Source organism: Mixophyes fleayi, chromosome 6 (genome assembly GCF_038048845.1).
Source record: "Mixophyes fleayi isolate aMixFle1 chromosome 6, aMixFle1.hap1, whole genome shotgun sequence".
Taxonomy (NCBI): Eukaryota; Metazoa; Chordata; class Amphibia; order Anura; family Limnodynastidae; genus Mixophyes; species Mixophyes fleayi.
In genome coordinates, this window is record NC_134407.1 from 195326777 (window position 1) to 195351434 (window position 24658).

Sequence of the window (24658 nt, forward strand, 5' to 3'; positions counted from 1 at the left end):
TTATCGAGATGGGGAAATTCATGGGAGGGGAGGAATGCATTTGGGAGTAGGGGAGGTGGGAGGGACGGGGATTTGCCAGAAAGGAGGCTCTAAGTATTGACTGCTCAGATGGATCCCAGGAGCGTAGCATTGTAAAACATGTACCAAAGATTCCAAGAAAGCCGATACCCTGTTAAGTAGACTGGATAAATATCCCATTGACATTGAGACATACCGTGTTAGATTTAACAGAGCCTGTCTATTTGGAGGGGCCTGCCTCTTCCATTCTGTAGCGATTTAAGTTCTAGCTGCGTAGCTTATATGGACAATGAGCCTATCACCATGTTTGGTCAGTGAGGTAATTGGTTTAATTAAGAGTAGTACATCAGGTACCTGAAAGTCCGTTATCTGGTAGATTAGGTTAATTACCATATCCCAAAATTGGGCAATAAGAGGGCACTCCCACCAGATGTGACCCACACCTCCATAGCCTCTCCAACATAAGTCAGAGGACTGGGGATACGTCTCCCGCAATTTAGAAGGAACAAAATACCATCTGATATATATTTTGTGTGCGGTTTCTCTCGTAGCTACATTGATTGAAGCTATAGCCATTCTGTGCTTGATCCCCAGTCCTCGCCTCTACGATGATGTTCAGATCTCTCTCCTGTTTGGGCCTTCTGAGGTTCCAGATTTTGTTGTAGAGGATGGATATTAGATTTACAGAGTAAATACAGGTACGGTCTATTTTATTTAATTGTCTTAATTTGGATGATTTCATCTTTTGGATGAAATCTTTAATTTGTATGTATTGATAAAAGGATGACTGATGTCATATTTGAGTATTGGTCCCAGACACTTAGCGTTAATTTAATTGTTGGAATGTCATAGGCCGAGGCTGGACGGAAGCCTTTGGCAAGCCATGGAAGATAGTCCAGATTGTCCTCTCCCAGGAGGAATCTTTCAATCTCCTCCCATTATTAATCAGTAGTGGAAGACCCAGTCCACCAGAGGATAGTCCGAACTCTGGGTTTTTTATTGGCCCATATAAATGTATTGAACTCATTTTGGAGGGATTGAAGGGATGGGTTTTGGGAAACGGATAAGGAGACATTGAAGAAGGTAAAGTAGTCATGCCTGGTCTTTCTGCATTTTGAGGGGAGGTTAATTGCCCAGTTGTAAAGAGAATCTCTCAACGGGTTCTACATTGGCTGTTTCTTTATTACATTGTGCTTTATGTTCTATGTATTTCATAGAATAAAGGGGGTTTATCCCGGAGAGAACACTTATAGCTGTCTGCATATTCTATGCTTCCTTCTGTCCATCTTCTTCCGTACTGTACAGCTCTCCTGCTGTGAGCAATAGAGGAAGCTGGCATTTGATAAACACCACACTCTATGCTCTCTCCCAGGGTATAGGAGAACCCCTTTCTATTGGTGGTTGTTAAATACATAGTGCCTAAGGAACTCCAATAAAGAAGTAAACAGACAATAGAGAATCTGTTCATATGTTCTCTTTGTAATGTTTAATATATGGTGAACAATGAAAAAGGATTGCAGTCCAGTAATAAAGTTGAGAGATTGCTCACCCCCAATATGAGCGATGTACACCATGAACAGGTCCAAATAAATCCTGTCCGGTCACTTGTTAGTCTTCAAAGTCAGGGAGTGTTAGAATGTTGGCATAATTTATTATACATGTTTCAATACCACACCGATGTAGCTGATTAGCATGAATGAAATGAAAAGCCTAAGTATTACATAGGACTGTACTATTTACAAATGATGTATAATAAAAACTGACCTGGGTCTCTCATTGCACCCCCCTCCCCCAATCGAGGGCCCCTTTACTTACCTTGCAGTGGCCGGCGCTGTTCTGCAGCATCGCTCCTTGCAGCTTAGATGGATCAGACAGGAAGTGAATAGGACCCCAGTCAGCAGCAGGCATCCTCGCGATTGACTGTATGTTGCTGTCCTCTGACCACCAATTCATTTCAACGCGACACTCCCCTCCCCAGCCCCTAACCAGTGACAAAGTAATAATAATAAAAAAATGTAAAACCTGATACGGCCTGGCGGTGCAGCTGCAACAGGCCTCATTATCTCCATGAGCCCCGGTGCCTTGCACTGCCTGCACCACCGGTAGTTCCGCCTCTGCCTGATGGAAACAAAATAATAATTCTATAATGTCATTCCATTCCATTTATTTGGGGTTTCATGACAGACTTATAGTTGTCCACTCCCAAATGTGAGCCTCTTCTAGTTATTCCCTGTAGTAACACCAAGTTCCAAGGTTGGGACAACTAGAGATGTCTTGGACTTTTAATTTGATAGTGAAAAATATGGTGGTTTCCTACATTGCAGAAGTCTTCATTGTTGATTGCTCCAGATCACGTCAGAAGACATCATGTGTATACAGCATATGTATGCTTTGTAGCTTATCCTGTATGTTTTGCCTAATGGATCTACCTGTCGGTGCTGATGGGTTCATGATACGTCTTCATAAATGCAATGTTTAGCCCTCTATACTGTAGCAACTAAGCAACCTGAGCTTTCGGGGATCATCACTGTTATGTGTGTACTCAAGAAGACATAAATACATACATTAGATTAACTACGCATCTATACACAGATGGGGGGGGGTATATTGATTCACAGCCCACTATTACCTATTCATATTTTAATTCCCTATATAGGAAATACAACTGCACAATCGTAATACTGGATTTAATGCTGCTCTGTACTGTAGACGTAGAATAATTTGTTATATGTTATTCACACTTTACATATTGCAAACTAATTGTTTAGTGTGCAGAGCGAATCTAAAGAATACCTTCCTTCCCAGAAAGTGTTATATTATTCTCGCTCCCTAAAATTTGTACTTGTTTTAGTAGGTTGCTATTTTTAATTGTATAGTTCTATTTTTCCATAGAGTTCTTTTGTTACTAATGATATTCTAGACTCAGTTATGGGCAGTTCATCATTTACATTTAAAAATTCTTAATACATTATGAATCTCATTGATCATGATTATTCGTTATAAATACTTGCAATAGATAAAACTCTATAGTGCTATAAATTCTGGTACTATAGTTTTTAGAAATAGACCCTTTTGTTGTGTTGTTGAGGTCATGCACATCACATTTTATATAATAGATTATCTAATAGGGTGGAGGGAGAGATGCATTGTTACTACTGGCAGAATAGATTATTTATAGTATTTATACACATGGAATGTTGTGGATATTTGGGCCACGGATCTCTGACACCAATCTGGGGGAACATAGCAAGAAAAAGCCACGGAGGGGCAGAAACCTTCCGCCCAGTCATAGACCTGATCTGGTCATGACATGAATGTGATTTTATTTCTATCTTCAGACGCTTACACCCTCCACCACCTCTGGCTTATACTTTCATCACTTATTAGTAACATGAGGTCAAAGCCAATTATGACATCACAGAAGGTGACAGTTTCCATGGAGACCAGGACATTGTGATGAAATGATCATGAGACTGATATAAGGACCAGAAGCTGCTACAGTCAGTGAGTCGGAAGGTTGAAGCCCAGGATCACTGACAGGACCAATGAATCAGTATATACAGGGCATTATAAGAACTTGTTCATGTGACTATTACGCCGTGGGATCCGCTGCTCTCACCTTGACTTAGCGTAAATATAATAATATACATTATTTTCCATAAAAAAATGCTTCTGTACAGGATAATGCAAGCAGAATTCTAGCTGCAGGATTATGTGAGCTTTACAGCCAAGACCTGATCACATTGTAACCAGTTCTAGTATATGGATGATGTTTTGTCATTGCTAATGTAAAGGTAAGTGAGAAGAAAGACATTGTATCTGTGCATGCTCCCTCTCCCCTTCTGTATAGATGAATCAAATTGTAATCCTTAGCGGGTAACATTCATCTCATTAGATTGTAAGCTCATATGAGCAGGGTGCTCTTCCCTTATGTCTCTACAGAGATATACAGCAATATGCTGTTATACATGTGATCCAGGATAAAAATCGATTGCCATACGTGGAGTCAGGAAGGAAATTTTTTCTCTCTGAGAAAAATGAAATATCTCCAGGGGTTTTCTTCCGCTTCCTCTGGATCTATAGATCAGTAACTCTGAAACCAGATCCCAGGGAGCCCTAAACATGACCTGAACAATGGCTATTACAGAAACACAGTTGAATTGAACAAAATAACTGCACCTCGACATTTGGGGTTCCCTGGGCACTGGCAGTGTTCGTCAATAAATAAAACTTCAGCCATACTTTAATTGCATCTCTGCATATTGTTAAATAAAAAATTTTTTTAAAATAAACTTTGAGTGTGTGCATATTAATTTAAGCAAGAGTCACATAAACACAATGGTGAAATTAGGTATAACTAGGTAACTGGTTGGTTATCAATGTAGTTCCACCAGGCGAGGTGATGATTGGGTGAGGACAGATATGGGAGCCTGATTGTGGGTAGGGGAGAGCGACTGAGAGAATGAATAGCTTCCTACTGGTCTGTAGGGTCACCCCCATAAGAAACACCCGCCTACACTCCTAGCCGCCCCCTCCGCTTTGCCTGTGACCACCACCTCACTACTTCACTGATCACCTCCTCTCACTCTCGTCTTCAGGACTTTGCCCGGGCTGCTCCCCAGCTGTGGAACGATCTTCCACGTTCTATCAGGTTAGCATCTACTCTCAAAGGCTTAAAGCGTGCCCTTAAAACTCATTTCTTTATTCAAGTCTATCAGTCCTCCTAACTTCCTTGTCCTGGCTCTCTCCCCCAGTTAGTACCACCCTATTTGTGTCTCCCCCTTCCCTTTAGGATGTAAGCTCTCATGAGCAGGGCTCTTTCCTTGTGTGCTCCTTCTGTTCCTTCACCCTCTGTACCTCTTGGCCTGCATCCCTAGCCCTGTTTTCCCTGTCTTCGTAAGCTTTGACCTTCTTCTCGCTGATTTCTACCATCCCTTTCACTATCTGTCCCAGATTTAATCTGGTTTGCTTTACCCTGTCACCTGTGTTTGTATATATTTGTGTATCATGTTGTGTCTTGGCTCTGTTTTCTGTATATGTAATGTACGGCGCTGCGGACCCTTTGTGGCGCCTTATAAGTCAAAGATAATAATAATAATAATTTACCTGAAAAAAACCATTAACCAGATCACTCTGAAAATAAGGAAGAATGTAATAATTATATATGTTAGATTTCATATACAAAGCTCTTATTTGCATTTCATTTGTGTGCATGATGGGTACAATGGTGGCAGCCAGCAATACATGTTTTCTAACCAGTGTGTGGCTTTTATGTTAAGCTAGGACTAGCATTTCAGTGATATTCAGTAGACTGTATATTGTATATATTTTTATTATTGTTTTATTGTCGTACAATGGAGACGTGCTTTTTACCAAATGATTTCCCCAAACACATGATCAGCAGTTGTCATTGTAAGAAAGAGTTCTTTAAACAAGAAATATGACATCTCTTTATAACCACAGGACTGTGATCATGAAACAAAAAGGCTGAAATGTCTAATAGATTAGACTATACCACCTAGTAGCATCTTACATTAAGGGTAAGATTGAGATTACCTCAACTGATCCTAGTCCGCGTTGAACGCCACGGACATTCCCAGTTGTAATCATAGATTGTGTACACAGCTTATATAAGACTGAGCTGTACAGGCAGGTTTTTCCTTTTAGATCATAAAAACTATTAAAATGTAAATAAAATGTTTATACATTAGATGAGAAAGGCCTCGGGGCTTTAGGGAGTATCTTGGTTTTCCATGATTATGGTTAGTGTGTGGTACAGCTCTTTAGCCTAGAAAAAATAAAAAGCAGATTAATTATAGATCTGAAAAATCAAAAATCATTAGGTTTATTTTGTAAAGTTCCCTACATATTTATTATAAGCATCGAGATTCTAAACAATGTCTCCTGAGCCCCACTCATTCAACAGATAATGCAGTTAGTGCTCCTGTTTTGTATTTGGAAATAATGTTGTATTCCTGCAAAGCTTTTAATAAATGTGCCTTTATAAATTGCTGGGATGTATAGAGTTTACCAATGTGTATTGTAAATTGACATAAGCCACACCTCGACCCACCCAAACTCCACCCAGATACATAAAGTCACTCCCACATTCCACCAAAATTACATCAGATCACACTAAGCCGTGCCCATTACAGGATACAGTTCCTTTTATGTCTGAATCTTTGAAAGGTATAAAACTGCACCTTTGTAATCTGGAAATGGTACTTTAGCTACAACGGTAGAAAAACAACAACAAACAAAAAGTCACATCTAGGCCCCGAGTCATTGAGGAACGTATCTGCCAATTTTGTGCATATCATCTGTACATTCACTCTGAACGCAGCCGCGTCCTAGTCATCTTCCAGCACAAACGACATTTACTAGAGCCTGCAATTTCAGGGGGGAACGGGGTGGGGAAAGGGCGGATGCACGGAGGCAATGTACAGGAAGGGCGTTCCGGTGCAGCCGCGTCCTGGCCGCACTCAGTAGAAAACGAGCACACTACTGTGTGTGCCTGTTTTTCTTGCACCAACTAGAGGTCTAGTCTAAGTTTTGAATACTAGTTATAATGGCTGAGTATGCATGCTATAACATGTGTTTGCATCAGGAGCAAATGTAAACATGTCTGTTATGTACTGTAGACATTAAGTACACCCTAATAAATGTTTTTCTATAAAAAAATATATATATATATCTTTAAAAAAAATATATATATAATCACAAATGAATAATATTGACAGGTAACATTAATTGAATTTATTTATTTTTGTGCGCGTTCTTTTGAGATGTTCTATTCCACATAGGTATTGTATGTATCATGCAGTGTCTGGTCTAGAAGAGCATAGTAAACCTACACCCGTAGTCACGTGTATCTTGAGATCCGTTCCTTGTGGACTCTGGGAGTACGGAGAGCCGAGTTAAGTGCAGTTTTAAACAAACGCATGCAGCGCTCAGTATACATCGTCAATGACTGAGGCCCCTAGCATGCAATAGTATTTACTTTCATGACAGTTCTGCACAGTTGTTCTTGCTATAAAGGTTCCTAGAGATTTGTTATTTTCCTCTACAGATGCTCTGGTTGCATTTGCAAATAAAATAATTTTTGACAAAAGTCTCCCTGTGCAGGTTGTTTGTGGCCAATAAATTAAATCATATGCAGCTGAAAGTTCAAGAGGTTAAGGTAGTAAATAAATCTGCCCGGCCTAAATGCCTAGATCTTGGTGACATGTATAAAAAACTGAATAGGGACAAGAGCTTCCTCAGCTTGTGTCACTCTTAAATGAAGAGGGAGAACAGGAAAGTGCACAGAAGCCTAAACCATCATTGATCTGAGTGATAAATTGTCAGTCTTGCAGATTATTTGATTCAAACCCATAAGAACAACTGCTGATGTCACTACCAGTATACTGCAGCCATCTCTGTAGTTGCATATACATTGACTTTATATTTTATTTAGTTGTTTGTGTAGACACACGGCATCTTGGTTCAAATGTCATAATCTGTTTTTATGGGGGGTTTTTCTTCATGAAAACACCATGGGAAACCAAGTCATATAATATTACCATGGTCTGTGGTGAAACATCCCTGAAAATGAATTGCATTTTACCTTGGACACCATGGGTTGATTGTAATATTAGCCACATTGCAGGCCAGCTTAGCACAATGACATCCACTTACCTCCTGGAGGTCCATCCAGAGTGTGTGAGGATTGGTGGCTGTGCCGTAATGCAGCTCCACCCCCGGCAGGGTGTTGTCATCCAGAGGGCGCATTGTACGCATACCCTGGATGTCTTGTAGTTTGACGGTCTTGCGCGGTTTCTGCACACAAAGGATCAAGTCAATATGATTATATAAAACCAAGTCGCCCATGTGGACATAGCCTTATAGATAATATGGGAACGGATGGGGAATACCTCCAGTACTTAACGGAGATATCGGGGAACAGGCAGGTGAGGCAGCTGCCTTGTACACAGCCTCTGAAACACTAATAGTATGGGGAATATTTACCGTATATAACAATATAGTGATGCCACATAGCCGTCACCTTGCCATAAGAGGAGTTTTTCTAATAGGACTGGGTTTCAGCTGCAGTGATGTTACTAGTGATGTGATAGGCAGCATGGCCTCCACCACGTTTAGGTGAGAGGTTCACTTATAACTATAATATGTGCCAGCAAGAATATAGTGGAGTTATTTTTCGCCATAACGGCAGCATAGGTTGTGGTTACAAGATGCCTTCTCTTCTGGAGGTGCCACCACTCAACTGACAGACCGGCAGAGCGTCCAGAGGATAGATGTGACTTTGTAGGGTTAGACCGTACAGCATTTACATACCTGGCTGTTGTTTTCTATCACTAGAAGCTCTTGATGATTGACCGCCACAAAGCAAGGGGTGATCACTCCAGGTTCACTGATCCTCTTTACGACGAATATGTTGTACTCAAACAGAGGTAGCGCAGACACGGTCTCTGAAGAAAACAAGAAGAGGTCGTCTGAGCACCGGTTCCCCAGTTTAGGCTCTTGGTGCTGAAGTTTGTTTAATATGAACTGATCAGACTACTTCCTGTTGAAGTGGTCTGAGATTTGCAGTATTTTGTTATTCGATTATATATTTTTTTACTATTATGTTTTTTCTATTCTATTCTTTTACGAAGCTTGTTAATGTAGCCTACCCACAGACCGACAAAGGTGTGTGATTGAGTGAGCAGGTGTTCCTAGGAGAGATTAGTTAGATTTATTGTTTTACAGTCACAGGAGGTGTCCCGTATGATAGTAGGACTTGACAGGCTAGGTCTACCATGTGTGCTAAGGAGACCAAGCCTGTCCTTTATAAAGCCACTCCCGCCACTTTGAGTGTTGGAGATATTTGGTGTTAGAGGTCATGTAATAGAAGCATACGATTGGACAGACACCTATAATGATGTCATTTTTATAGATTACATTTTATATACACAGTTTTATTTTTTTCCCAAGCAAATCAGCACTCACTTAATAAACAGGAAATTATTTTGTCTGAAGAGACTAGATAGAAACTATAAAAATGTCTTATTTAAAAAAAAAAAAAAAAAAAAGTGAACATATTTTCTTAAGATATAAAAGTGTATCCCAAGTGAGGACTCTCTAATACAATGGATTAATTACTATATCATTTTAAACCATAAAGCTATTTTATGAACATTTTCAGATTTCCTCACTTTCATATTATACTCCCCAATAGGTTACTAAATTAGATCCCTATGTGTCCCAAACATAAAATATTAAAGTTGCTTGGAAAAAAATAAGTAAATTCTGGCTAAACTATGATAATAGATCTGGACATAGAGATGTAAACCGCCTTTGGCAGTGAAGGAGTTAAGATACCACCCTGAAACATTTTAGGGTGATGGTTTCCAGCTGATTGGGAAAGATGCATCTTATGTCTGTCCAATCAGCTGTGACCATACATCCATTTCTCAGCAACAGCTACTTTAAAAGTGCTCCAGGCATAGATACCGAATAGCAGAGGGTATATTATTTACAATTTGCCCCAAGTTATTCCTATAGCTCTTAAATCATTATCAGATCGACCATTATCTCCCCACAATGCACTTAATTAACCCTAGTGTCCTAGCTGTATATGATCTTAAATAAAAATATTGCTTGGTGCTGGAAGCTAACAGCACAATTAAATGTGGCTGTTGCTGAAACCAATAGTGTTAATTGTACATCCATGTTCAAGAAAAGTTTGTTTCAGTTTATGAAGATATGACCACAGCAACACACCAATTAACCCTAATCTCCAAAGGGTACAATGTGAATTCTGTGACCTACATCCTCTTATGTGAGCCTGCCCGAAGGAGCTCAACACAGGGATCCTGCTGTTACCTGAGGACTGGGGAGGGGGGGGGGGAGCTAAGAGTCAGCCCCTCAGATAAGCAGACTTCAATCAAAGGGCAGGTGAGTTATTGAAGCACTGCACTGCTAAGCCAAACCATGATAGCATAAAAAAAGATCTTTCTTGTTGCCCTGCACGTGGATGCCTCTGTGGACTTTGTGAGCCCGCAAAAAAGCGGGGAGACATTGGACTTGGTCCCTACCTTGCACCTTTGTCGGTAGAGGAGCGGAAGATCATGGCTCAGCAGCCGGGACAGCACTACATTGTAGCTATAGCTTCTTTTAGTTAGGGTTGTATGTTCGATTTGGTGCGGTGACCCACTGGTGTTTGTTAATGTAAAGCGACATAATCCCATGGGTTCTGACAATAAAGTTCTCCTTACTTTACCTATTAATTGTCTAGGTGATTTCATACCCATTTAGGAGGTACTGGATAAGTCAGGCCATCACATAAGGCAGCTTTCGGACAAACCAAGCAAAAGATCTCACTATCAGCCACGTTATCTTCACAATTGTGTTGCACATAATAATGCATAAATACTGGAGAGCATACTATCAAGCATCAGTTATCACACTAGATTAAATAAAAAAAAAAAAGTTTTCTTTTATTGTCCTCACCCAAGAAGCGTATCTTTGCCTGCTGAATATTAATACTCTCCAAAGCTTTTAACTCCTGCAAGACGCACTGTTGTACAACCTGTAGATTGAGACGATTCTGCACAGAGGTGGGAATGTATGTCAGCAGCTCCTGTCTGTAGAAGAGGAAATATATAATATGAGATCATGTTTCACATGCAAATGGTATCGGCAGTAACCGTCTACAACAGGCCTGTCCAACCTGCGGCCCTCCAGGTGTTGTGAAACTACAAGCCCCAGCATGCTTTGCCAGTAGACAACCTGTTGATAGCTGGAATGGCATGCTGGGACTTGTAGTTTCACAACATCTGGAGGGCCGCAGGTTGGACAGGCCTGGTCTACAACATTTGAATCTAGTATTGGCATACGGCAGTACAGCATCAGGCTATGAGTTCATGCTGCAGCGTCCAGCTCACAATCAGTGGTTTTACTCACTTGTTTGGGGGAGTGGTAGTTCCCTTTATCCGATGCATAATAGCAGCCATTGTCCCTGTGTACGTCTCCAGCTTTTCCCGGGGGCTCAATAACAGAGCTTTTCCCTCCATGTAATCATGACGTACCTAGAGGGTGACAAGCGTCCCTTACTGCACATCATAAATAATATACTTAAGTGAGTAATGATAATTTGGGGACAACCTGCGTAATGTCCAGGGTTGACCTCTGGCTCACTAGCTATGTTAATGTGATACCAGAGGGCAATGACATGGTGTCACGGACGGCTGCTTGTGCTCACCTGGTTGTAATGCACTTGCACATACACCTCACTGCGCCCTCTCAAAGTGGCTTTCCATATAATTCTTCTGAACTCAAAGGTCACAGAGTTGTCCTGGAGAAGGAAATCATGAATATATTCCCCTGGACGCAAGGGCCGCACCACCTCACCTACAAGAAGCAAACCGATCACTAAATTATGCCTATATATCATCATCATCATCACCATTTATTTATATAGCGCCACTAATTCTGCAGCGCTGTACAGAGAACTCATTCACATCAGTCCCTGCCCCATTGGAGCTTACAGTCTAAATTTCCTAACATACACAGAGACATAGAGAGAGATTAGGGTCAATTTAATAGCAGCCAATTAACCTAACAGTATGTTTTTAGAGTGTGGGAGGAAACCCATGCAAACACGGGGAGAACATACAAACTCCACACAGATAAGGCCATGGTCGGGAATTGAATTCATGACCCCAGTGCTGTCAGGCAGAAGTGCTAACCACTAAGCCACCGTGCTGCCCACTATACAAATCCACTGGATCTGCCAACAGATGATCCTTTTAGCTACTGCACCCCTGTTCCTCCACAATATTATAGGGTCTAACAATTACCTTTGTTCTTGTTGGCAAATAGAGCAAACTCTTCCATCTCGTTTTGGTCAGTGATCAGCAGCTCTTCACAGATCTCTGGGATGACATCAGCTGCCACCTGGTGGGAAGAGTGGGAGATACATACAGTCATGAGGTCATTTTAATATTACCCATGGGCAACCAGGATTTTAATAAGAAGCTTCTTTCAGTTGCCACCCCCCAATCAGGTTCATAGTATCTCCTCTTTTCTTGTACACTGTGTATTAAAGATGAATATTTACAGAGCAATGCAACTGTATTGTGACCATATCCAGCAGTTTGGTCATGTTGGTATATACAATGTCCCATGTATCCAACACAGTACACATTCGGACACATAACAGCAAAGTGTAATTGGAAGTAGTTTAAATACCGTTCTGCTATTTTGGGGTTAGTGTGAAAAGTCAATTGTGATCAAAAGACAAAGAAACACATATTTATGTAAATAAATGTATTAGGTGTCTATTTTTACTCCTGGCACAAATGTACGTTAAGTGAACCAATAAAAATGGGGTAGTATTCCTGTCAGGAGACCCGTAGCTATTGATGGCAGTCGGGCAAACAAAAAAAAAGTCAAATTATTTCTGGGACAGTGAGTGAAAGTGATGGTAGAAATCAGTGAGAAGAAGGCCAAAGCTTAAGAAGACAGAGCTAGGGAAGCAGGCCAAGAGGTACAGGGGGTGATGGAATAGTAGAAGGAGCACACAAGGAAAGAGGGCCCTGCTCCTGAGAGCTTACAACCTAAACGAAAAGGGGAGACACAAATAGGGTGGTACTAACTGGGGGAGAGAGTTGGGACAAGGGAGTTAGGAGGAGGACTGATAGACTTGAATAAAGAAATGAGTCTTAAGGGCACGCTTGAAGCCTTTGAGAGTAGAAGCTACCCTGATGGAATGTGGAAGATTGTTCCACAGCGGGAGCAGCCCGGGCAAAGTCCTGGAGATGGGAGTGGGAAGAGGTGATCAGTGAAGTAGTGAGGCGGCAGAGCAGAGGGGGCGGCTAGGAGTGTAGGTAGAGATGAGATTGGAGATGTAGGGAGGGGAGGATTGATTAAGAGCTTTAAAGGTGAGGGTGAGGAGTTTAAATTTAATTCTGTAGGCCATGGGGAGCCATTTAGTGACTGTTGGAGGGAGACAGCAGAGATGGAGAGACTGGAGAGAAAAATGAGGCGGGCAGCAACAGTGAAGATAGACTTAAGAGGGTCAAGGTGAGAATCAGGTAGGCCAGAGAGAAGGAGGTTACAGTAGTCAAGGCGAGAGATTACAAGTGAGTAAACAAGGGTTTTCATAGCTTCCGTGGTGAGAAAGGGGCGTATCTTGGATATATTCTGAATGTGGAAGTGGCAGGATTTTGAGAGGGACAGAATATGAGGCTTGAAGGAAAGGGAGGAATCGAGGATGGCCCCAAGGCATCGGACTTGAGGGACAGAGGCGAGGGTAGTGTTATTAACAAAAATAGAGAGGGGGAGGTGGGAGGGTCCTGGAAGAGGGGAAGACGATAAGTTCAGTCTTGGAGATATTGAGTTTAAGGAAGCATTGGGACATTCAAGATGAGATGGCCGAGAGACAGCAGGAGACACGAGACAGAAGGGAAGGGGAGAGGTCAGGGGATGAAAGATAGATTTGGGTATCATCAGCATAGAGGTGGTACTGGAGGCCAAAGGAGCGGATGAGGACACCAAGGGAGGAGGTGTAGAGGGAGAAAAGCAGTGGGCCTAGAACGGAACCTTGAGGAACGCCAACAGGTAAGGGGAGAGGGGGGGATGTAGAGTCATGTGTAGAGACTGACTAGAAAAGGTAACTTGACGTGGCAGGTTGTCTAGTTTAAAAAATGGTATGACCTTCACCACATTTGTTTTTTTGTGCCTCTGTGACCTTTATAATGCAGACATGTAATATTGGAAGGGAGGGAAATCACACAAAAAGAGTAGCAATGTAGAGGATGCCTAGAGTAAAAATATATGCAAGTCAATGGGGTACCATTGTTATTGGGAGATCTGCAACTCTTCAGAAATGTATGACAATCTGTTTGCCCAACTTTTTTTTTTTTTTTTTTTGTATTAAGTAAATCATTGAAATATGTCTTATTTCCCCTCTAGTGCGCCACTTTACAGAAATGACTGGATGATAAAGAAATTGGGTTATAAAGAAACCAATGGTATTTCCAAAAATACAAATTCTTCCTGATTCTGAAAGAAGGTATGATTTCTCAGAAAAAAATACTGATAATGATGTCTGATGAGTCCAAAATAACCAAAATAGGCTCAAATACAGGGATGGAAAATACCTGAGCAGGGAAGGGGTTAACACCTCTTTTATCCTCAAATTATGGCGAGCTCAGGGAGGACAGAAACCTCCCGTGACACCTCCTGCTTAAAACCCAAAAAAGTCAAAAGAATCGTGAGGCCCCGCTTTCACGGTCTGTATTCATACTGAAAATCAAGATCAAGAGAGCTTTTACCCTTCTGAACCACGGGAGGTTTCTGTGCTCCCTGAGCGCTCCTGTAGGACTCTCTTCATATATTAGTAATTTCACTATTTTTAACAACCTTAAATAAACCAGTTGGAAAACATCAGCACCAAACTGCTTAATAGTACAAAACATTTGACATGAAACATTTAAATGGATGAGGTCCACATTTTATTAAATTCATGAGGGTGCAAGGTTGGTATACATGCTATAAAACAGTAACTGTGATCGGACAAGTAGCTATAGGCCTTCTAATACTCACAGTAAAAGTCTTGATTTTTGTGGAAAACTCAGCTCCCCCTGCTAACGTTACCACAAAACGTCGCGATACTCTTCCACTCTGTTGAGAGAATAATTTAATGTAGCATATGCTCTGCTTACCAAAGACTGACATAAATTCAAATTTGCTCTGTCAGACCAATATATACAGCATCCACCCAGCACCCTCCCATAAATGGTAGTTACCAGCAGCGCCTCCAGCTCTTTGCGCGGTGGGAGGTGTCTGCGTCCGTGGTACAACACAGTGTGACGGAGGTGCTCCTGACAGCTCCGAGAGATCTCTGGATATAGAAGCAAAGGTTATAAATATTCTACATATAAGTTGTCACGTGATAAAGGTTCCCGTCCCATAGGTAGGGTCACACTCGGATCCCAGCCTGTGTTCATGATGTACCCATATAGTTAACAAGTAACCTTTCATTTTAATAAATCAATACAAATAGTTGAAACAGTACTGCATTAAATAAAAAGCTTTATTCCAAGAATAAAGCCTTTTAATGCTTCTGTTCTGGTGTTATCAGGCATCAAGGCCGTACTACTTGTCCTGGTAAGTAGGCTTGCCCATTGTTTTCTCCAGCAAAAGAACTTTTCGACATTCCATTAAATGGCCCCTATGTTCTAAACCAAAGACCATCCTTTAATAACGATGGGCTGCTCTCATGTACTTGCCGCCCAAACAAAGAGAAGATTTTGGCAAATGAAATCCATTTAATGTAAACATTAAAACAGTCGGTCTATAAACACAGAACTGGAACACAGCCTCTGTAGTATGAGATACAAATAATCAGTGACATTACAGTAACTTTGGGACGGTCTTGTAATGTGGGTGGAACACAGGTAGGTACAGGCCAGATTTGGAGCAGGACTTGGGGCACCCGGTTGCTCAGTTTCCACATTTTTTTATTTTATTTTACATATTACAAACATATAACCTTGGTCTCAAAAGGGACAGATTTATCAAGTTACTTCATAGCTCACAACATTCCCCATAGGAACAAATTAGGCCATGGCCCCGATGCACCCAAACCACAATCTAATCCCCCCACGTCATGCCTCTGCCCTTTAAATATCGGAACTGTCTTGCAAAAACTTGGGACTGTTTTGATGTGTGGATGCAATCAGTATTGTGACCATGCAGAGATACAACAGTGGAGAGGCGTGGGTATATAATTGCACATACAAAGTACCGTAGGATAGCTAAACGTAAACCCGGGACTTGGGGTGATCAGATCTGTCTTTGCATGTTTGCCGCTAGAGTAAATGGATCATGCACGAGTGGTTGCAATCCCATCTTATACAGCAGAAAATCCAGAGCTTTCATGCAGACATAATTAGGACCACGGCATTTAACTACAGGTAAATATTGCTTTTCCCCTCATTTTTAGTGACCCACCTTGATAAGCGCCAACAGTGTCCTGAAGGTACTTTGTGATACACGGCAGTAATGTGTTGGTGGGAAGGAAGTATCCAGTCAGCAGGCTTAGGAGAATCCAGCCTCGGTTACAGCTCTCCCTGTGGGGTATAGAGACCCGTCTTAGAAGGCAGCTTTATAAAGAAGTTACGGTGGAGTGGATTATGGTGTGTTGGAATCTGCATTTTGTGCTGGAGACTAATACAATAACCCAATTATAACATATGCGCCAGGTGTTGTGTTTATCCAATTATAACATATATCAGCATGGTGGCTCAGTGGGTAGCACTTCTGCCTCACAGCACTGGGGTCATGAGTTCAATTCCCATGGCCTTATCTGTGTGGAGTTTGTATGTTCTCCCCGTGTTTGCGTGGGTTTCCTCCGGGTGCTCCGGTTTCCTCCCACACTCCAAAAACATACTGGTAGGTTAATTGGCTGCTAACAAATTGACTCTAGTCTTGGTCTGTGTGCGTATGTTAGGGAATTTAGACTGTAAGCTCCAATGGGGCATGGACTGATGTGAGTGAGTTCAGCGCTGCGGAATTAGTGGCGCTATATAAATAAATGGTGATGATGATGATGATGATGATATCAGTTAATGTATTATATAGTTAGATTCTTCTATAGAAAAGAAACTATTTACAATCCTGGAACTATGTATTGCAGAAAGAAGAATCTGGGGCAAACACCGTCTATGCCCTACCCTACATCCAGTCCTAAGGATTATATAAAACAAAGGGCAAGTCAAGATGCAGACTACTAGTCTATAATGTCTGTGTACTAATTAGGAGAGAAGATTATGTACATGGTGGGAGACTGATAACATTGGGCACATAAAGTTATAGATGTCAGAAAGCGGCTGACATAATGTTCTTGCTGAGGACACATCATTCCCCATAGACAAGCTCTGGCATCTATGATATTGTAGATAACCACAGTAAGAGTTTTGGGGGTACTCACTGTTTGGGGTTCTCCGTAATCTGTTTCAGCACTTGACAGTAAACCTCATCTCTCAGGACGGTTTTCTCTCTACTGAGCTGCAGGACGAAATATATATTTAATATTTCTTCTAAACATTTACCTCTCCCAGCACCATATATCCATATATATCCAATTCTCACCAGCAGAATCTCATAGATACACTTCACATCATCCGGCTCTCGGTACTGCTGGTCTCCCATGAATCTCATCAGAGCTAGAGTGGGGGACACAGACAGGTGGTCGATAAACTGAACTGTACTCAGAACAGACATTACGTTGGGCTGACAAACACTGGTTATATTTCAATAAAAAAATTATTTGCTTCCAGTGATGCTCCATGGTGCTTATTTTTTTCCCCACGTGCCCAAACCAGTGCTCAATACTTATCTACACACTTGACCATGCAGTGAGGTACGTACTCATGAAATTATTAGTTGATTGCTCATTCATATCTTTATCGGTGTAATAGATCAAAGACTCCTGGATTGGAATCTGGAAAGAATGAAAGTGATGCAAGAGACGTTATGTGGATTGAGAAAAGACATGCTTGAGATGGTGGTGTGTAGTAAGGCATGGTGGGGAGGATGGTGGTGTGTAGTAAGGCATGGTGGGGAGGATGGTGGTGTGTAGTAAGGCATGGTGGGGAGGATGGTGGTGTGTGTTGGAGGTGGCATTGTGGGGAGGATGGTGGTGTGTGTTGGAGGTGGCATTGTGGGGAGGATGGTGGTGTGTGTTGGAGGTGGCATTGTGAGGAGGATGGTGGTGTGTGTTGGAGGTGGCATTGTGGGGAGGATGGTGGTGTGTAGTAAGGCATGGTGGGGAGGATGGTGGTGTGTGTTGGAGGTGGTATTGTGGGGAGGATGGTGGTGTGTAGTAAGGCATGGTGGGGAGGATGGTGGTGTGTGTTGGAGGTGGCATTGTGAGGAGGGTGGTGGTGTGTGTTGGAGGTGGTATTGTGGGGAGGGTGGTGGTGTGTGTTGCTGGTGGCATTGTGAGGAGTGTGGTGGTGTGTGTTGGAGGTGGCATTGTGGGGAGGATGGTGGCGTGTGTTGGAGGTGGCATTGTGGGGAGGATGGTGGTGTGTGTTGGAGGTGGCATTGTGAGGAGGATGTTGGTGTGTGTTGGAGGTGGTATTGTGAGGAGAGTGGTGCTGTGTGTTGGAGGTAGCATTGTGAGGATGGTGGTGCTGTGTGTTGGAGGTAGCATTGTGAGGATTGTGGCATTGTGAGGAGGATGGTGGTGTGTGTTGGAGGTGGCATTGTAAGGATGGTGGTGTTGTGTGTTGGAGGTGGTGTGTGTTGGAGGTGGTGTGTGTTGGAGGTAGTATTGTGGGGAGGATTTTGGTGTGTGTTGGAGGTGGTATTGTGGGGAGGATAGTGGTGTGTGTTGAAGGTGGCATTATGGGGAGGGTGGTGATGTGTGTTGGAGGTGGTATTGTGAGGAGGATGGTGGTGTGTGTTGGAGGTGGTATTGTGGGAAATGATGTGGTGTGTGTCGGAGATGGCAATATAAGGAGAAGATAATGCTATAACAGGAGTCTATGGTAGTCAATATCTTACCTTTGTGTGTTGCACCAATTCAAATGGTTTCTTTCCTTCAGCAGCCATCCCCTTCCAGCCAAGCCTGCAGGGCAAAAGTTTGAATGGATCAGTAGTTTAAATGTATGACTTTCAGTAACAGGGACACATCTCCCGATGTAAATCTCTTGTCTCATTTAGTCCTCTATTATACTGTGTATATGATCATTGATATAAAACCTTACTTGCTCCCAAGCTATTATCTTGCACAAAGATTCTACATAATACAGTTATTATTCTGCAAGTTCTAGTGTGTTGCAGTGGTTATAGTTTTGCCTATTAATGTGAACGTATAATGTGAATGTCTGCTTCTCTACATTAAATATCAGATTCCACTGTTTCATTAAAATTAATTTGTTCCATTCTTAGTATTATTATAATAATATGCCTTTGCTTGGAAAACATCTAAATGTATAATTTTCTGACTTGCTACAGTCATCATAAAATTTATCTGCAATAATTTAATAAAAATGAATTGGAAAATAGTGCAGTGTTCCCTATTAAGCTGCCCTGATCATCTGAAGGCTTCACATATATACAGTAGTTGAGGAATCGCTCACATTGCTTGCGCTTCCCGAAAATACTTCAATGCGAACTCAATCATGGTGTAATGTGCCGCTTCGGTGGGTATGATTGAGGGTATGATTGAGGGACTGCTTGCAGGGACGATCTCGCTTATCGGTCCACTCTGTCAGAATAAAACACCTCTATTTATGTTCTGTACTTGAAAGACTAGACATAGTACACATGGCACAGTCAACCCTGCTTACAAGTAACAAGGGAGTAACTGACTAGAGAGAATAAGCCATGTAAAATGTTGTATTTTAGCAAGGTCTTCATTGTGCAATCCAGTTATGCTCCAGCTTTTTCCATGCGTTTGCTGTGCACTCACATCTTTACTAGTGGTCCTCCGGAGTCCTCTAGGTCTAGTCGTGCTTTCTCTCTTCACCTCGCTATAGTGATCTGGAGCTGCGACTGGTTGCACAAACTTGGAGGGGAAAAGACCTGAGCGCCCTCCAGTAGAACCAAACTGCCAACCTGCAGCAGATAGATGGGACAAAGCATTAGCAACCACAGCAGAGATTGTAAGCTCTTCAGCATTCCCTGCACCTACTGTAAGGCATCACTTTATATTTGTATGCAGGGTTTTTTTTGCTCCATTTTATCTATGTGTTTGTCTCTGTTCGATTCTACAGGAATAAATACATCCTAATATACATACAATCAATTTAAATGTAGTAAAAATGGTTTTGTCTATCTAAATCCGTTAGTCCTTTGCATCCTCCAGTTATTTGTAAATGTTGTTTATGTGCATTTGGACAGATAACGTAAAAAACAAAAAAAAACAAAAAAAAAAAAAATAAAACCACACAAAATATGCAAATAAAATAATAAAAACAGAAACAAAAAATAAATATGGAGTAAAAACATATGCCTGTCCATTGTTCAGTAAGCGACATATACCTGAAGGCAATTTAATACGGTTACATGTATATAGGGATTAACTGTTTGGATACAATGCTGGAAATTCTAACACAATTAAAAAAAAAAAAAAAAGGATTTTCCTGAATTGCTAATTTCTGTTAAGTGGACAGTCCCCAGTCTATCCCACTGTTGGGAACTGAAGTTGCTGATGCGCCTTAGCGACTCGTTGCTAGTGAATTGATAGTATTTCAGCAGACAGAATGTCGGCCCCCACGACAACCAACGAAAGCTCTTTAAACAAGCTGCCTGTCCACGCGCTATTCTGATGTCCCCTCCATCATACAAACACAGCCATGCCATTCCTTCTGTAAGTACCTGACTGCAGTCCGTCCATGGGCAGCACTTTGATAATGTCACCCTTTTTGAAGTATAGAAGACTTTTGTCATCCGTGATATGACTACGGAGTGCGACCACGTGATTTGAGTCCTAGGATAATAAATAGAGATTAACGCGAGGTCATATATACAGCATTCCAACCCAAGGAAGCCATCAGTATCCTCATCCTGACCTTCATCAATTCCTGCAGGAAGATTTCCACCAGAGACTTGAGTGCCTGAGCTCTGTTAGAGTGCAGAAGAAGATCCTCATTGCGAAGGAGGAAGCGCAGGGTGCTGGAACCAGTCATTTCAATGGAGAGGAGGTCTGCAAAACTGTGGGATAAAAGGAATGTAGGTATTTATAGCAAGACGCTCATTACTAGATATTTCTCTCCACGTTCTTCACCCCACCTGTAACTGCTCAGAGTCTTCAAATGATTCTGATGGATTCCTGTTGCGGTCACTTCTTTCACGAGCCTGAAACCTCGGTGAGAGACTCCCAGTAGCAGCTGATCTGCTTCATCATCCATCTGCATATAAACAAGGATGATATTGTTCTAGATAGTCAACAGCTGGACAAGTAAGGAGCAGCATCATATAACATAAGCTCAGAAATAAATAATAAATATAGACATGAGCATGACAGAGGTTCAAGAAGTGTTGGTGAGCCTAGAGCAGGACAAAGGGCAATTGCATGGCCCACACAATACACCAACCATCACAGACAAACAAGGAAATCACCATAGCAATGCCAAAGTAAAGCACCGCAGTATAACAGTGCTGCAAAAAGGCTGATAGATCTTTATTACTGAATTTATTTTTGACTCACAGTGACAGGGTAGAGGCGGGAAAAGTAATTCTCCCAGTTATCCCGGGCGGACATAACAATGCGTTTCTTGATGGAATCCTCTAGGATGGAACTGGCGTCACTTCCCACTTGGGACTCATCTGATCAATAAGGTTTAGAAGATAGTTACAATATATACTGCAGCTAAGTGTTACATTACTATGATTCCGATAGCCTTGAGATTGACCAGCGGTATCAACAATCTCTCCTCTTCTCACAGACAAATCACAGGATAACCTTTAAATGGTCCACATACTTACTTAAAAAGTCTCTCATCTTCTTCCTCTCCTCCCGCGTCAGCTTGAAAGAAGTCTCGGAGAAGGTGTCCCGAATTATCTGGGATGACCACAGAGAGAAAAATGTACATCACTTCATCACAGAAACAGGCTCAATAGTGTATAAAAATGTAGCTATTACTGCCGGTAGGTTACTTTGACTTGTAGTTATATATTAGCACTAGTGGCCCATAGATTAGCTAGAATAGGCTGGATAGAGGGCATATGAAGAACAATGACAGTTGCCAATCTTCTGTGAAGTGGGTGTCCCAGTAACTTCACCCAAAAATCAGAGTCTATAAAGCCCTGAGAATTTGAGAATAACCCAAAAGCTACATCCAGGTATATACACCAGGTATAGTCCACCTTAAGAAGAAGTATGGATTTCATGGAAGGGTAGCCAAGAGGAAACCTAATATTAACTATCAAGAACAATGGTGGTGGGGTGATGAATTCGGGTTGTATTGTAGCCACGGGACCTGGATAATTTGCAATAATTGAGTCCACCTTTTACCACAGAAATTTAGAGGAAAGTGTGAGGGCATCTGTCGAACACAGTGAAAGTGGATCATGAAACTGGACAATAAAATAATCAAGATGGTGTAAAGAGCAGGGAGCCAAAATTCCTCAAATATTTTCTGAGAAGCTCATACATAAAACAATTACTTCAAGTTATCGCTGATAAAGGTGGTTCTATAAGCTACTGTAGTATGGGGTGTACGCTTTTTCAGATATGATCGATGTTCTGCCCACAAGTAGTTAATGTCTCACAAGCATCAGTGTCCAAGGTGATATCAGCAGGGAGCTCAAAGGAAAAAACATTATCAGCAAAGGGCAACAGTAGTTAGAAGTGTAGACTCATAGCTATCATTGTATTAATTTGAAGTGCATGGCAAATCAGGCAAGCAACTAACGATCCCATGACTACAAATTTCAACCTGTGGCGTGCACATCCAGTTTAATGAATAGTGGTCCGAAGGGAACGCCACAGAACAGGATATCGCAGTGAGGTTGCACTACATAAGGAGCTCATCACACATGGCAATGCACCATTGTGAGTTCAGTATTGCCAAGAGCACAGGAAATATGCTACTACGCAATGGAGGAAGGTGATAGAGCCAACGACGATTAATTCACTTTATGTGGATGTTTCTATTTTTGTCTAGATAGATTGTTTGTGAACTATATGTCCATTACTATCGATAAGACTGATACATTTGTAGCTTTCACTCCTAAATCCTTGCAATGTGTCTATACATTTTATTTGGGTGGTGTAGGTGTGTGATGTAATTGTCACTATATCACATACATATACTAAGGGCAACAACTTAGGGAAGCACGGTGGCTCAGTGGTTAGCACTTCTGCCTTACAGCGCTGGGGTCATGAGTTTAATTCCCGACTATGGCCTTATCTGTGTGGAGTTTGTATGTTCTCCCTGTGTTTGCGTGGGTTTCCTCCGGCTGCTCCAGTTTCCTCCCACACTCCAAAAACATACTAGTAGGTTAATTGGCTGCTATCAAAATTGACCCTAGTCTCTCTGTCTCTGTCTCTGTCTGTCTCTCTCTCTCTCTCTCTCTCTCTGTTTGTCTGTGTGTGTTAGGGAATTTAGACTGTAAGCTCCAATGGGGCAGGGACTGATGTGAGTGAGTTCTCTGTACAGAGCTGCGGAATTAGTGGTGATATATAAATAAATGATGATGATGTCTATCCCTGTCCTTTACCTGTTCACACAGAAGATTCAGGTAATACGGGTGAGTGAATTTTTCTTTCGGATAAAAGATCTACAAGAAACAAAGAACACAATGCATAAGGGAAATTGCTATATATCCGTATGGGGATATCCACTGTATTTGCTATGTTGTTGTTATTAAAGTACAGACTTTGTATTGATTGTGGTTTCACATGACGTACTTATTTAGTCATTAGAACAGTGTCATATCTTAAGTTACCTCCTTCCGCACGTAAAGTCTCCAGCTGACATCACTGTATGAGAAGTAGACACTGGCTGTGTGCTTGCTGATAGCAGTTTTGATGTTGTGATCACCCTCAAGAGTTCGCACTTAAAGCAAGAGAGCGAATTGGGTGTGAGTGCGACAGAAATGCAGAATGGAAACGGAAGAGGACGATAGAGAGATATCTCAGTTTGCAGGAAACTAAAGCACAGAAGCAGGAGTACATGTTAAGAGACATTCTTCACCTGGACCCTTGGGTACGGTTGGAGCAGGAGGTAAATTTTGAAAAAGGCCTAAAAGTGGCTTCTGCTTCTCCCGAATAGAATTCTGCTTCTTCGCTGCCGGAGGAGGGGGAGGTGGTGGTGGTTTCGGGGTATCCTTGGAGGAAAAGAAGTAGTCATTTTTGTACCCATCATATTATGTCAGATTCAAGGTATACACTGTACATACCCTAATCTGATATTAAGGTAAGATAATAAAAACATAAATCACATGCTAATGTGTTTCCTTTCTTACCGAGGACGGAGGGGGCTCAGCATTTTGGAGTCTCTCTAGTGCCTCTTCTTTGGGGTCTTTCTTCTTTATGAAGGTCTGTATTGATCTCCTGCAGGATGAAGAGTTTGATCACTCACAATATAATGCCAGCACTCAGCAGGACACAAACGTATTTGAATTGTTCTCATGAATGACTGCTCTGTAGACTACTTCTCCTTGACGACCACGGTTTCCTCAAACACATCGATATCGCTCAGTTGTCAGTAACGCAGTGTTTCTTGGATCACTGTAACTGAGAGAAGATTCTGGGCCTGATGCAGAGTAGAATGCAACTGGGACTTAATATCCGGACCAAGAACATGTGCACAAAAATAACGTATCGCTGAGTCGCATGTACCTCAAGATGCTTCCAGCACTGCCTTTGTAGCATATGTGCCAACTTTACGGCAGGTGTACACCCACATACACCTATGCTACTAGGCTCCATATAATACAGCAGATAAAACCTTCCTACTGGTGGTTGCACAATTATGTTTAAATACACTCATAAAACTCTATAACACATGCAAGATCAATGAAGAAATCACCCAGCAGGTGAAATCGCAAAGGTGTTTCCTAATCTGCTTTTTCTTTGTTTATCTGATTTCGTTCCCTTTATCTCCTCTATGATGTCTCACCTGACTGGTTGGAA

At 41.8% G+C, this 24658-nt stretch overlaps 1 protein-coding gene across 1 annotated transcript in view; it reads right to left on the reverse strand.

Annotated features, from left to right (window-relative positions):
- Positions 1-5349: 5349 nt before the first annotated feature.
- MYO15B (myosin XVB) overlaps positions 5350-24658 on the reverse strand; it is a 39550-nt gene continuing 20241 nt past the window's right edge. Inside the window, exons 19-43 of the mRNA XM_075177830.1 lie at positions 23989-24076; positions 23718-23850; positions 23470-23579; positions 23242-23301; positions 21505-21580; positions 21227-21345; positions 20809-20927; positions 20589-20730; positions 20395-20506; positions 19487-19632; positions 19155-19282; positions 18577-18640; positions 17437-17509; positions 17158-17231; positions 16997-17073; positions 16018-16136; positions 14811-14905; positions 14608-14685; positions 11859-11955; positions 11261-11409; positions 10963-11087; positions 10510-10643; positions 8353-8486; positions 7696-7836; positions 5350-5806 (exon numbers count right to left, since the gene is read on the reverse strand). Coding sequence (XP_075033931.1) covers positions 5750-5806; positions 7696-7836; positions 8353-8486; positions 10510-10643; positions 10963-11087; positions 11261-11409; positions 11859-11955; positions 14608-14685; positions 14811-14905; positions 16018-16136; positions 16997-17073; positions 17158-17231; positions 17437-17509; positions 18577-18640; positions 19155-19282; positions 19487-19632; positions 20395-20506; positions 20589-20730; positions 20809-20927; positions 21227-21345; positions 21505-21580; positions 23242-23301; positions 23470-23579; positions 23718-23850; positions 23989-24076 — 2650 coding nt within the window. The 3' untranslated portion in view covers positions 5350-5749. The remainder of the gene's footprint in view (positions 5807-7695; positions 7837-8352; positions 8487-10509; positions 10644-10962; positions 11088-11260; positions 11410-11858; positions 11956-14607; positions 14686-14810; positions 14906-16017; positions 16137-16996; positions 17074-17157; positions 17232-17436; positions 17510-18576; positions 18641-19154; positions 19283-19486; positions 19633-20394; positions 20507-20588; positions 20731-20808; positions 20928-21226; positions 21346-21504; positions 21581-23241; positions 23302-23469; positions 23580-23717; positions 23851-23988; positions 24077-24658) is intronic.